Consider the following 14,166-nt stretch of genomic DNA (forward strand, 5'->3'; position numbering starts at 1 on the left):
AGGCTTGGAATGATGGGTAAAATGAAGACATAGCGGGAAAGCTAGCATGCTGTCTTTCTTACATGTTGTTTAGTATCCTTTATATTTAAGAATATATTGGGGTTTGGGATAGACTTCAACACAGTTCAGGAATAAAAGTGCACACTGTCATCTCTAATTAAAACATTTTGCTTTGTTTCTTCCAGACCAGAAGGTATTCAAAATACTTTTGGAATGGGAGGGCATATGTTCTGAGTATGAGCTATTGATTTGACATAACTTGTAACCATACAAAATAAAAATATGCCATAATATATTTGGTATAAGTTGCAGTATTGCACATGTAAACATGAAAAAGACAGAAACTTAGTGACACAGGTTTATTTTTAAGGGAAGTGTATTAAGAAAAAAATGTGAGGGAATAACCCACCATTGTTAAATACATTCAAACATGAAAATTCACAAAGGGATGAACAATAGTATATATACTCATTTTTATAAATTTTAATTAACTGTTCACTGATAAATAGATACGTCTTAATTCTATTGTCTTCATACCATGCACACAGAAAGGTTTTGTGCAGAGACCTATGAAAATCACTTGTGACGAGTAAGCTTCCTTTCACAGTGTTGGCAAAGGAAATAGAGAATTCTTTATAAAAATGTGCACATGAATTAGAGTGCACATAAATGGAGTATCCAGAATACACATAGATGATAAATAGTCTAATTTCTAGGTGTATTAATAATCCATTTTCCTTTATGGCAATATAAATGGTTTAAAGTGATAATTATAGTTAACTCTGCACATTGAAGTAATTAAATGAAGTCTAGAAAGATTCATATTAAAAATTGGCTGGCTACATTTAAATCCAGAGAAATGTATCATTAGATTTTAAAAGGACAGGGTAAGTACCGTAGTCTTTGCCTTGCAAAATAAAAAAAATATGTACAATGTTTACAATATTCAGAATGTTTCTTTTTACAGCTGAATACTCTTAGAATTATAAACCATTACAAAGTCATATGATAGAAAAAGTATAAAAATGTGATTATTTTGTCTTTAGGAAAATTACAATTAAAAGCACAGGAGATTGTTTGAGAGACACATTCTTGTTTGTATAATCTGCTCAAAGTTGGAAATCAGATAGCATGTCCAGTCTTAAGATTGATTTTAATGTCCGTTGCTGCAGTCTCATGCTAACAGATGATTCCAGATTCAGTGCTAATAATTTGCCAGGAACAGTAAACTGATTCAGTTTGATTCCGTGATGGTGACTGTCTTCAGCATCTCTGATAGGTTCTCTGTATCTAGGTCTTCTTTGCTGTTATCTGAATTTTCTGGTGAGATGTAACAACCTGAGTCTCTTGGGCAGTCATTTAGCTGAGACTTGTTACAGCTGAGGTCAGGGCTTGAGGTCTGTGGCACTTCCTGCGTTTCCTGGTCTTGTTCATCTGCAAAATTGAAGCAATATGTTATTTAATCCCCTTGATAGCTATGTGTCTGTTTGCAAGATTTGCAGAAAAAGCACAGGGTAATTTACAAAGCATTTATATAATAATGAACCAAGTGTTGGGTGCCAGAATAAAGGACATTTGGATTCAAACCCCAAGTCAGCCATTGAGATCACAGTAGGTATCTTCATCGCTCATCTTAATGGATGCTACAGGTCAGCTTTCACAAATAGGCCTTTTCTAATGACACATTAAGCCCATACATTTCACTACCTTCCCACATCCCAGTGTTTGACAAAAATGTGGACTACAAATTCCATAATCTGTGACCACAGATGATGATGACTATGGATGATGAAATTATCCAGAATATTTGAGGAAATATGTTGCACTGGATACCTCAAGTTAATTGAAAATGTGAGCACAGCCAGTGCTACCATTAGGCCAACAAGGGAGCCACCTGGGGCACCCAGACAGGTCCAGTGCTAATTTTTGAAAGGTACAAAATTTGCAAAGGAAATAAAATGCAAATAGAAATATTTAAGAGATTCTATTTTTAACATCACAATATTACTTAGAATGACTTGTATGCTAAAGAAATTTCTTAGTACAGTGGAACCCTGACTTAAGAGTTTCCTAACTTAAGGGCATTTTGAACTAAGAGATGTTGCTTGGCCTGGGTTTTGCTTTGACATATGAGCAGCATTTCAAGTTAAAAGCTTGTATGAGAGGGGGCGCTAGTGTGAGCCTACAGGGCTTTAAGGCTTCAAGGGAGCACCATCCATGCCTCTGTGTCTCCTGCTCTTGTCCGCTTTGGAGGATAGCTGTTTGCTTTGCTCTTGTCCACTTTGTAAGATTGCTGTCCACTTTGTTCTTGTCCACTTTGAGGAACTCTGAGTTAGTTGATTTTGTGTGGTTTTTATTCCTGGTATGTTTGGCTTCATGAAGATTGAGGGAGAGAGAGACACTTCTATGGGCTGCTTTCTTTCCCAAGCCCCTTTCTTAAGACACTTTCATGGGCTTTTTTCCTTCCCAAACCCCATTCTTAAGACACCTCCCCAAAGACTGCCCATCAGAATGCCCCTTAAAACAGCTGGAATTATAGCTAGAATTATGGATCTGATGCACATTAGAAGCTCCGAACATGATTACTCCCTCATGTTCAGATCTCCCTCCTTGTAGGACACTTAAGCTAAATTTCAAGGACGGGGGCTATGCATGATGGCTGGAAATGCTTAAATGTCATGTGATGGGCTCTGTGCCTCTCCATGCTTGAAAAGTGGCTGAAGTGTCCTATGACAAGGAAATTTCTCCATCTGATGAGAGCCTTATCCTTGCAATTTAAAATGTAGCAGATTTATGCTTTCTATTTTTTTCCTAATCTAATAAAGGTACCGTGTTTCCCCGAAAATAAGACAGTGTCTTATATTAATTTTTGCTCCCAAAGATGCTCTAGGTCTTATTTTCAGGGGATGTCTTATTTTTCCATGAAGAAGAATTCACATTAATTGTTGAACAAAAAAAATGAACATTTATTATATACTGTACAGTAGTTGTCATCACAAACCAGCATAACCAGACAAACTGTGAATCCTATCAAGAATTTCTTGTTACTACCATTAATTCCATGTCCAACACTCTACGGTACATACACTTACCGATCCTGCATGCTCTGGTGTTCTTTTCGGCGGGCATGCTTCCAAACAAAAATTTTGCTAGGTCTTATTTTCGGGGGAGGCCTTATATTTAGCATTTCAGCAAAACCTCTACTAGGTCTTATTTTCTGGGGATGTCTTATTTTAGGGGAAACAGGGTATCTTGTGGATTTTGGATTTCATTGCATTTTGAGGTGAGAGAAGGAAAGTGAAGAAGGGGCAGAGGGGTCAGCTAGAGAGTCTACTGCAACTTCATTACAGGAGGAAGAGCAGAGGCCAAAAGAAGACAGAAATAAATATTTTCAAGAGACCACTCTTGCCTTGAGGTTCCTCCTCTCCTATTGGGATTGAGAAGAGAAGAGTTAAGCAATGAAGCCAATAGTTAAGCCCTGGAATTTGGGGATTCTGTTTACTAATAAAGGCAGGTGCTGTTTCATATCTAGAATATTTGTTAAACACATAGTGTTTAACATAGTGCAAAAGGCACTGTTAAATGTTGGTGAATTGGCAAAATGTACTATCTTATCAGCCATGACAAGTCATGTAATTTTCTTAAAGTATAGCAGTTTCATAAAAGATAAATGGTTTTCAGTCAGAGTTGTCTAAGATAGGGTTAGCTGAGTCTGAGATATGCATCATTTTGACATGTATATTCTGATACTCTTTTAGTCGATAGGATTAGGCTATGGATACTGAAGAAATATAAGGCTAGTGCATACACTCTGACAAGAGCTGTGTTATAAATATTCATTATCTGCATTTTTGCCCTTGTGTTGCCCTTAGAGCTTGTTTCCATAAAGGTACAGGTGTCTAGCTTGCTCTAATAGAAGATGTGAGAATATGGCTCATAACATAAAGACATTATCAGGAATCTTGCTTTGAGATTACTTTTTACATACATGAGGTTAGCTTTTCCTGACTTTAGTAAAGCTCTATATTTTTGTACCAATTGAATCACAGGGTCATTTAAATAGTATTGTATGGGTGAAGAACATTTGGCCTTCCAGATATTGTTGGACTGTAATTCAGTATTACAGCTCTAGATAGTATGGCCAATAGTAATAGATTATGGAAGACAGAGTCCAATAATATCTGGGAAATTAAAAGAAGTATGTCCAGAAGTTTTCTTATATAAAAAGAGCCACCGCTCAGACACACCTACAGAAGGATACATTTCCAGTACCAGCTTGGTCATAATTTTCTGGTTTTCTGTGGAAATAAATTTAATGTAACAGCAGCCTAAATTATTACATGTTGATCATTTTGTTCTTTTTTCACAACACATATTAGTGATTTGCATCACATATTTTGATGTTTTGGTATAAGAAGTGCAGGTAATATGTAAATAAAATATTATGAAGAACACAGTTAACTGTTGTAAAAAATACATTTTTGGTTTTAGGGGTGTCACTTTCTATATTCCTGAGGACAAGTCTGTTCTTCAGAACAGAGAAATGTGGTTTTTCTCTTCTAGAAGTTTGGTTCAACCACAACTCAAGGACCTTACAGGAAATTAAGAAGCTATAGTAGGTGTCCTCTAACGAAAAGGAAGTCACAGTTCTGAAGAACTTTTACTCAGCTCATGTGAGATCATCAGCTGAGAGAGAGAGAGGACCTTTTTAAATATGTTCATAAATAGCCATGCTTGCAGTGCCCCTAGTAGCATACAAATCTAAATTTGATTACATAATAATATATCTAAAATTGTAGAAGCAAGAATGACCGTCATGAAATTTGGAAGTGGCCCCAGCAAGTTGGTTGCTTATTGAAATCAATGGAACAAATAAGTGCAGCTAACTTGACCCTATGAACTTCAATGGGACAAGAAAAAAAACTTATTTGGCCTGAACATAGTGTTTGTTAGTAATCATTCTTACATTTAAGATGACTTCAGGGAATAAGCTCAGTTAGAGATAGGCATTAGTTCTTTGACCATTATCCTATATACACATATATATGTCTAGAAATTTTAGTCAAAAATCAGCCCCCCAAAACTGGGTCATCTTATCTATGGGTCAGTGTGGATAACTAATGCAAAAAACCAACCATTCCCTTCTCTGAGTAGAGTAGCAAAATGCAAGAGCTTTGTTCATCCTTAAAAAAGATCAGTCCTCACTATGATCTGCCGTGGAACTGCTTCTGACCTTTTTCAAAGCTTGGATAAGAAAATGGCAGCAATAGCAGGGGCAACTGAACCCAACAGTCAGCATTGGTGCTTTCCCCTCTCCATGGAATGGCCATCAATATATCCACAGATCACATCAAAATCCATACATTCAAAATCCAAAATCTAAAAGCTGCTCTTGACTTATACATGAGGTTGACTTATACATGGCTACTTATTGGTACATGGTTTTTCTGACTGATAATTCCTGAGGATGCTAAACTTCATTTTGGTAGTCCCATTTTGCCAGATCATTTTCCAGGGTGGGAGAGGTAAGCATGACTACTTCCCTGTTCTGTGGTCCATGACTCCTAGGTAGTGGTTATACCATAGAGAATAAACTGTCTAGAAGCTACAAGATGATGCTCATAACAGTGGGGTGTAGTTGCTCCTCTTCCTCCAAAATAACACTAAGTCTAGACAAAGAGTCCTGCTCCCAGGAAGAGAGAGAGCGAAATCTTCCTGTTGGTATCTTAACTCACTCTGCTACATTCGTTTATAGACTTGTACTTAAGACTTCCTTCAGCATACCCAAAAAGTCAAGTACAGTGAAACTATAAAACAGTTAAGTACGAGCTTTTAAATACTATATACATGCAGTTATAGTGTAACATATGTTCATGGACAGACAGAAAACCCAGTGACTATATCCTTTGTCAATCTTCCATGAACAGAACTCACTATAGGTCAACAAACTTGACTTGCTGATATCCCCTCTTCTGCACAACCATTAAAGATTCCTGACCAGTTTTTCACTATGCAACCCTAGAAGAATCAAGTGCATTACTCCTTTTAGAAGTTATCCTGATTTTGCTACATTTATTGCCCAAGGGTCAATTTTTTTTTGGATATTAAGAATAGCAAAAAGTCACAAATGATGCCTATGGGAACCAATCACCACAATTTTGATTCCAACTTGCAGTAGAAAAGCTGCAGTAATGCAGATATTTGTCCTAAAGAAATTACGTTCAAATTAAACCACTAGATTTCCCTCCAGCCCCAGGCGATCTAAACAAAATAGCATTTTTTCATCTAGGTGATGACTTGGCTTGTGTTTTGGTTATTTCCAATGCAATTTCTGGAGTCAGTAACTAGAGTCTCTTGTACAATTGGGTAATTATTATACTTCTCACTTCTAAGCAGTACAGATAATCAATTTTAATTAGGAAATCATTTATACTAGGCAGAGTCATGCCTCTTTAAGAAAAAAATATTGACCTTGCAAAGTTGATTTCAAATGCAATATTTAGTTACAACAATGATGTTCAGCTTTTTCAACCCAATTTTCCACTTGGGTTGACTTAAGCACAATGCTTTAGCCAAGGTCATGCAGAATTAGTTACTCTGCTAAGAGTTGACCTCAGGATCACACTGGCTCCCATTCTTTCATTATAATTACTTGACTGAATGACCTATTATACCCCATTGCATACTTATGATATTTTTTTTACCATCTGCATGACTGATCTACATTGGTGAAAAACACTACATTTTGCACCAAATGGGAAAGATCAATTTGCCATTGCAACCCATATCAACTTTTGTTATTCAGATATTATATACGTGTATGTATCAGTGTGTGCAATCTCTGCCAGGGCTATTAAGGGCATGAGTGAATCACAATGTATTATGCAATACATAAGTTTGAATCATATATACCACTCTCTCTTCTGCTTTGTACAAATGGTGTAGTCCTCTTTTTAACAATAAACATTTAACTCAGTCACAGTCAGGTTATTATTGCATTCCTTTAGGCTAGAATACCACAGTATTTCATACAAAAATAATGTGCATTGTGCTCAGTGGGGCTTATTATAGTTATTTATTCATGTGCTTTATTTTTTAATTATTTATTCAATTTATACCCCACAATTTTTATACTAAAGGACACATATTGGTTTGTATTATCAGATTCTAGTCATCTCACTATTCACAATTTCTGCTATTCTAAAAACATTGCCTTGATGACTCAAGAAAGCAAATACTACATTAAAGGATACTGGGAATGTTTATCTGCTTCTTTAGTTTGTGTTAGTATCCTTGGGCTGTTCTACATGATCAATTTATCTTGATGCTAATCCTGAATGTTAAATTCCTGATTGGCCCTGGCATGGTTTTTACCAGTTCCTGAGCTGTTGCAGAGACAGGAGGGAGTACTTACTAGTGTTGTGCTTTTGTATGGAATTGCTATTCATTTTGTGTAGTTTCATTCGTGTCATCTCATTTTTGTATTTGGTTCCTGCTAATGGAAATGGGCCACCTATACAACATGAACTTTCATCAGGCTAACAAAAACACAAAAATTTTCATGCCATTGGTGGCAATGGGAGGGCTTCCAAGGCTCACCCCCCCCCCCTCGGTTTTTGGGCTAGAGGGGTAAAAATCACCACACACGGAGGGCATTTCAACCCCCTTTAGCCCACCAACTTTTAGAATGTTTGAGTCTTCCCCAGAGTACTATTGTTATTAATAAAATTATATATATACACACCCATTGGCACACATCAGATATCATGGGGAGACACTCTCTCCCAGACTCAGCTTAGGGTCACAGAATAACTATCATTATTTATATTAATATTATTATTAACACCCATTGGTACAAATCAGCTGTAATGGGAAAGCAGCCCTCTGCAAGTATCTGCTTATAGTTACGGGCCCCAAACGAAAGGAAAACAAAAGCAAGCACTATGACTGTGCGGTCTTCATTTTCATCTCACCTCTCATTTCCTACGAAAATGTTGCCATTCGTTTTGTGTTGATGAATGGTCGAAATGAAACAATAGCACAAAGGAAACGAAGGAAAAAAATTTGCGCACATCTTTAGTACTTACTACTAGCCCTCGGGCTACTGCAGAAGCAAGAAGGAATACTGAACATCCAGTCTGACCACTGAATGGCCACCCTTACCATCCCCCTCCTGTTCTCATCATAGTGGCACACTCTTGGTGTGACATGATTAGTACCCATCTCTTATCACATGGAGTGACATTGACTGGATTGATACAGTAACACAGAAGGGGAGAGGAGGATTTTCCTGGATTGACAGAGCAACAGAGAAGGGGAGAGAAGGATTTTCCCTTTCTTTCTCCCCTCCCTTTTCCAATTGCTGTTTTGATCTGGCCAACAGCACTCAAGCCATTGAATGATGCACACTAGCCATTTCACACCCAGTGGCCACCACTACACTGAAAAGAGAAGATTGCCACCCCATGTCCCTGGGACTCCATGCGCTTTAAAAATGGGATTCCCTACTCTAGCCTCTATTTACAAAAGCTAATCAATATATGCTACAACATACTGATGATCTTCTGATACATTATACTCACAAAGGTTCGTTAAGCCTTACCATCATTGTTCCATTATATATTTTAATGATTTAATGGGTTAGGGTGTAATTTAATAAAATAAAACACCAAGAAGAAGCTTAGCACATACTTTCATAATCCTGCAGATTCTCAATAGCAGTCAGTAACCTTGTTCTGTCTTCTGGATCTTCAATGTTAAGTTCAATTAAATGACTCTCTTTTAGATCTTTCAAATCTTCCAGTGTCTCATAGCCATTTAGCAAGAGAGTTGAAGCATAGTCCTGGGAAAACAAATGAAAATTCCTGTTATAATAATGGATATTTTTACGCTGACAGTTTCACTGAGTCAATAGGATTACAGTGTTCCCTCACTTATCGCGGGGGTTTATTATCCTTAGGAAGTTACTAGTTGATTCTTGTGGCCTCTTCCAACTCTACGATTCTATAAACCCCATGGTGTCCCTGGTATCATTGGCACCCTCTCTCCCAAGTATGTCCTATTGGGTTAGGGATCTCACAAAAAGATTGGGATGATGCCAAATGCAGTGGGAGGAGGTGGGATGGGGCAAGAAGGGAGAGATTTCCATTGCATGATAGGAGGTCCATTTGTGCCATGGAGGCTAAGAAATTCTTACAGTTCAGAAATGCACCCCTACCTTTAGCTTTCCTTTATTTACTGATTTACATTTTCAGCAAAAGATTTCTGAATCTAGAGTTGAAAAAATTCTGGACTCTGTGACATTCTATATTGATTTGCTGTATTACTTAATCAAACCATAGTCGAATATTATGCAAAGAAATATTTATATCTAGTGTAGGGGAAATAATGTGAACAGGGTAATTTATAACTCTGCCATTGCTGCACCAAAATAAAACATGGCAGCCCAGACATTTGCCTTTGCTGTTTGGTGCATATTTATTGGCTTACATGTCTGAAACTTGTCTATGTAAGAGAATTGTATGTTTTTACTTAGCAGTTCAAGTTTAAACAATAATTAGCATTTGAAATTGGTATTGTAACTGTGAAACAGTCTATAGAGACTGATTATGTCATTTTACATCAATGTTGTAATATTTTCTCATAAGTTAACAAAAATAGCAAATACTGAAGTTTTATATATCAGCTACAAACTCTTTCAGTAAATAAAGAAAATGAAGTGAAAGATTTTATTAACTAAACAGTAAATAAAACTGCCCAGCTCATGAAAAGGATTTTCTGCATTAAACCATGCTATTCTTTTTGTTAAACCAGGAGGAAGGATATTGATAGCAAATGGCTAACATGTTAATTCAAAGCATGTCTTTACAGAATTACTGTCTTATAAAAGAGAAACATAAGAGTGCAAATCTTGCAGACTTCTGAAAAATTCATACAGTGATACATTGAGTTAAGAGTCTAATTCATTCCATGACTGAGTTCTTAACTCAAAACACTTTTATCTCAATGCGTTTTCCCATTGAAATCCATTGAAATGCTAGTAATCCATTCCAGCCTCTGAAAACCCAATTTTTTGTTATGTGATTTTAAATTAAAATATGCATTTTATAAATAACAAATAATGTCTAAATGCACATTCACATGGAACAATAAAAAAGAAAAATAAACTTTAAATGATAGAAACACAAAGTTGTGGCAAGGAAGCACAATACACAAAGCAAAGAGGCAGAAGCATCATTTTCTTCATACTATGCCCATTCCAGCCTCCCTTGCTCTCTTTCCCTCTCTCTCTTCACAAAGCCAAACATACCAGGAATAAAAACCACACAAAATCAACTAACCCAAAGTACCTCAAAGTGGACAAGAGCAAGGCGGACAACAATCTCTCAAAGGGAACAAGAGCATGAGGCACAGAGGTACAAGCCATGGAGGCTGCTCCCTTGAAGCCCTAAAGCCCTGTACTCTCACGCTAGTGCTCCCTCTAGTGCTAGCTCAACTCAAAATATTGCTCGTATGTCAAAGTGAAACCCAAGCTGAGCGATGACTCCTAACTCAAAAAGGTCTTAAGTTGGGATGCTCTTAAGTTTAGGTTCCACTGTAAATGAATAGATCATAACTTACTTCCCAGTTTAAGTTTCATTAGAAGGAATTTGTACAACCCATAGCTGTTCAGGAAGCACCAAAAATGCCCCCCACATGCTCTGAAATTGACCACCTCTGTCATAAACACTAGGGGTTTTAGTCCTCGTAATTCAGATCAAATTAGTTAAATTTGTACTCATGGGCATGGGCATGGCCTACACCAAAATTTAAGAATCGAAACTTACCCCATACTTTTTGTTTCAGTTTTGTAAATCTCAGAAGACTCCCAAAATCACTTTCATATTCAGCATAAGGAAGCAAAGCAAAAGCCAAGCTAAAAAGGCTGCCTTAGTGCCTTGCCTTAGTGCCTCTGTAAATTAATAGAGTCTTGCCATTAGGAGTGAGTCAGTTTATCTGCCATGGAGCTGCCATGGAGCTGATTCGCTCCCTTTCTGGGATAATGAAACAATGTAGATGTCGCTTATCTAGTCAAGCAGTCCAACTCTACATGCAGACACCTGATCAGATACACAGTGATGTCATGAAGTGCTGATGTCATGAAGAGAACTCTAACCCCCTTCCCCCCAAAAAATGGTTAATATTTTAGCTTCTACATGTCTATTCAACTGACTTTGTGTACCCAACTAAACTGAGTGATGATGATTATTCTTATATTAATATGTTCCCTAGTTTTCTCCCAGGAGTGAGACTCAAAGCAGCTCACAACCTTTTAAAGTATACAACTTTACAACCTACAAAAATATAATCAGATATACCGTTGAGCAATTTGACTGCAAAAGTCAAACAAACAAAATAAATAAATGGACAAGTCTACATGTGAGTGATGCATCTATTTAGAGTTTGCTTCTGTTTGCCTTCAAGTTGTTTCCAATTTATAGTAACCTTAAGGTGAACTTATCATCATAGGCTTTCTTTGACAAGAATTGTTCATAGAGGATTGACATTACATTCTTCTGAGAAATCAGGAGCACAGAGGTTGCATGGCTGGATGGGAGTGCAAACCCAGATGTCCAAAAGGCTGAATCCAACACTCAAACTGCTACACTATGTCAATTTCTTTAAAGCACTCTCAACCAAAAGTATTGTACCTGGAACTCAAGTATCTAGTTTAAAATATTTTTGTACAAAATATATAATTTTATATAAAAATATGAAAACATCTATCTGATGTACATAAATGTATAGTAAAGGTAAAGGTTTTCCCTTGACGTTAAGTCCAGTCATGACCAACTCTGGGGGTTGGTGCTCATCTCCATTTCTAAGCCGAAGAGCCGGTGTTGTCTGTAGACACCTCCAAGGTCATGTGGCCGGCATGACTGCATGGAGTGCTGTTACCTTCCTGCTGGAGCGGTACTTATTGATCTACTCACATTTGCATGTTTTCGAACTGCTAGGTTGGCAGGAATATACATAAATATATATTCAATGCTTAAACTAAATATTTTGTATAAATAAAACTGAATATATTTCAATTCAAAATAGCAATTCAATGTGTCCAAATGCTGAATACAGTAGAGTCTCACTTATCCAACACTCGCTTATCCAACGTTCTGGATTATCCAACGTATTTTTGTAGTCAATGTTTTCAATGCATTGTGATATTTTGGTGCTAAATTCGTAAATACAGTAATTACTACATAGCATTAATGTGTAATGAACTACTTTTTCTGTCAAATTTGTTGTATAACATGATGTTTTGGTGCTTAATTTGTAAAATCATAACCTATTTTGATGTTTAATAGGCTTTTTCTTAATCTCTCCTTATTATCCAACATATTCACTTATCCAACATTCTGCCGGCCCGTTTATGTTGGATAAGTGAGACTCTACTGTATATAGGAAAATAATAAAAGTATGCTAAAGGTATATAACCAAAGGGAGCAGTTTTCAACTAACCTGGAGATTAAGTCGCTCTAGAAGTTCTTGCAGGGAATTTGGTTTGGCCCTTTTACTCCTCTTGTGTGGCTTTCTAGTTCTGGGTGTGGAATTCTCTTCTTCAATAAGATCCACATAAATGAATTTGAAATTTCCCACTTTGTTGTTTAGCAATCCTGTCCACATGCCCATTGGAGTCTTACAGATGATGTCAATGATGTCTCCTTTCTGGAAAGAGGAGAAAAACGAAATGGTTCTCTGAAAGGAGTATAGATTAATTGTGTGTAAGAAGACCAAATTTCCACAAGTTATTTGAAAACTGAGTTACATTAGAGTATCCACATGTATGTATGAACATTTCCTGAGCTAATTATATCAAATAAATATTTTAAAAATTAAATAATATGGACAAACATAACCCAGCTGATATATCATATCAACTTTCCCTATCTTGGCACTTTCCAGATGTATTGGGTTACAATAGCCATCACTCCCATCCCACTGGGATGATTGAAGCTATAATCCAATGCATTTGGATGTGCTAGACTGGGGAATGTTGAGTTTCCTACTACAGTCCAGTAAAATTGGAAATGAACTCATGACAACAGGGCATGACACAGTTATTATAGTTCATTGTCATCTACCCCCTAGGTTAAATCACTTTGAAAAGTAACTAAGTACGTTGTATATTGGTATTGGTAAAGATCAGAGCTACCAATGGCACATAGGAAATTATTTAGTAGAATAATTCAAACAAGCTGCAAAAAACAAAAGCTTCCTAAACAAGGCTTTGATATCAACTCATTGTGTTTTACTCACTATGTGAGGAAATGGAAAATATTAGCTTTGTCCCTTCACTGCCAGTTATACTACTTTCTACATACTGAGGAGAGCAATCTAAAGAGACATGCTTCTGCTATCAATGGAAGCCCTCCACAAAAGTTAGAGACCTGGTTTTCTCGAGTGCTATGTTAATATCAGTTAAAACGCCACTATATTATTATTATTATTATTATTATTATTATTATTATTATTATTTTATTATGACACAGCAAACAAGATAGATATGCTGGATTTCATATCACAAAATCACAAGTCGAACACTTCCCAAGTGTCTAGGACTGTGTGATGTATTTTCGGATGATGCGTGCAGATCCCAGTAGGGTGGCCTTTTGCAGTTGGCAGATCGTGATTTTGTCAATGTCTATTGTTTCCAAATGCCGGCTGAGATCTTTTGGCGCAGCACCCAGTGTGCCCATCACCACCGGGACCACCTGCATTGGTTTCTGCCAGAGTCTTTGAAGTTCAATCTTGAGGTCCTGATAGCGGCTGAGTTTTTCCTGTTGTTTTTCGTCAATGCGACTGTCACCTGGGATGGCAACATCAATGATCCAAATCTTTTTCTTCTCCACAACTGTGATGTCTGGTGTGTTGTGTTCCAGAACTTTGTCAGTCTGGATTCGGAAGTCCCACAGTATCTTTGCGTGCTCATTCTCTAATACTTTTGCAGGTTTGTGATCCCACCAGTTCTTTACTGCAGGGAGGTGGTACTTGAGGCATAAGTTCCAATGAATCATTTGGGCCACATAGTTGTGCCTCTGTTTATAGTCTGTCTGTGTGATTTTCTTACAGCAGCTGAGGATATGATCAATGGTTTCATCAGCTTCCTTGCACAGTCTGCATTTTGGG

The 14,166-nt window shown here is 37.1% G+C and overlaps 1 protein-coding gene across 2 annotated transcripts in view; it reads right to left on the reverse strand.

Moving 5' to 3' along the window:
* Nucleotides 1–345: 345 nt before the first annotated feature.
* Nucleotides 346–14,166, reverse strand: part of samsn1 (SAM domain, SH3 domain and nuclear localization signals 1) — a 134,964-nt gene continuing 121,143 nt past the window's right edge. For both annotated transcript variants that reach the window (XM_016995499.2, XM_008115688.3), the window contains 3 exons: nucleotides 12,499–12,705; nucleotides 8,692–8,842; nucleotides 346–1,434 (listed from right to left, as the gene is read on the reverse strand). In XM_016995499.2, the coding sequence (XP_016850988.2) occupies nucleotides 1,235–1,434; nucleotides 8,692–8,842; nucleotides 12,499–12,705 (558 nt within the window). In that variant the 3' untranslated portion in view covers nucleotides 346–1,234. The remainder of the gene's footprint in view (nucleotides 1,435–8,691; nucleotides 8,843–12,498; nucleotides 12,706–14,166) is intronic.

This window comes from Anolis carolinensis, chromosome 3 (assembly GCF_035594765.1).
Source record: "Anolis carolinensis isolate JA03-04 chromosome 3, rAnoCar3.1.pri, whole genome shotgun sequence".
NCBI classification, from domain to species: Eukaryota; Metazoa; Chordata; class Lepidosauria; order Squamata; family Dactyloidae; genus Anolis; species Anolis carolinensis.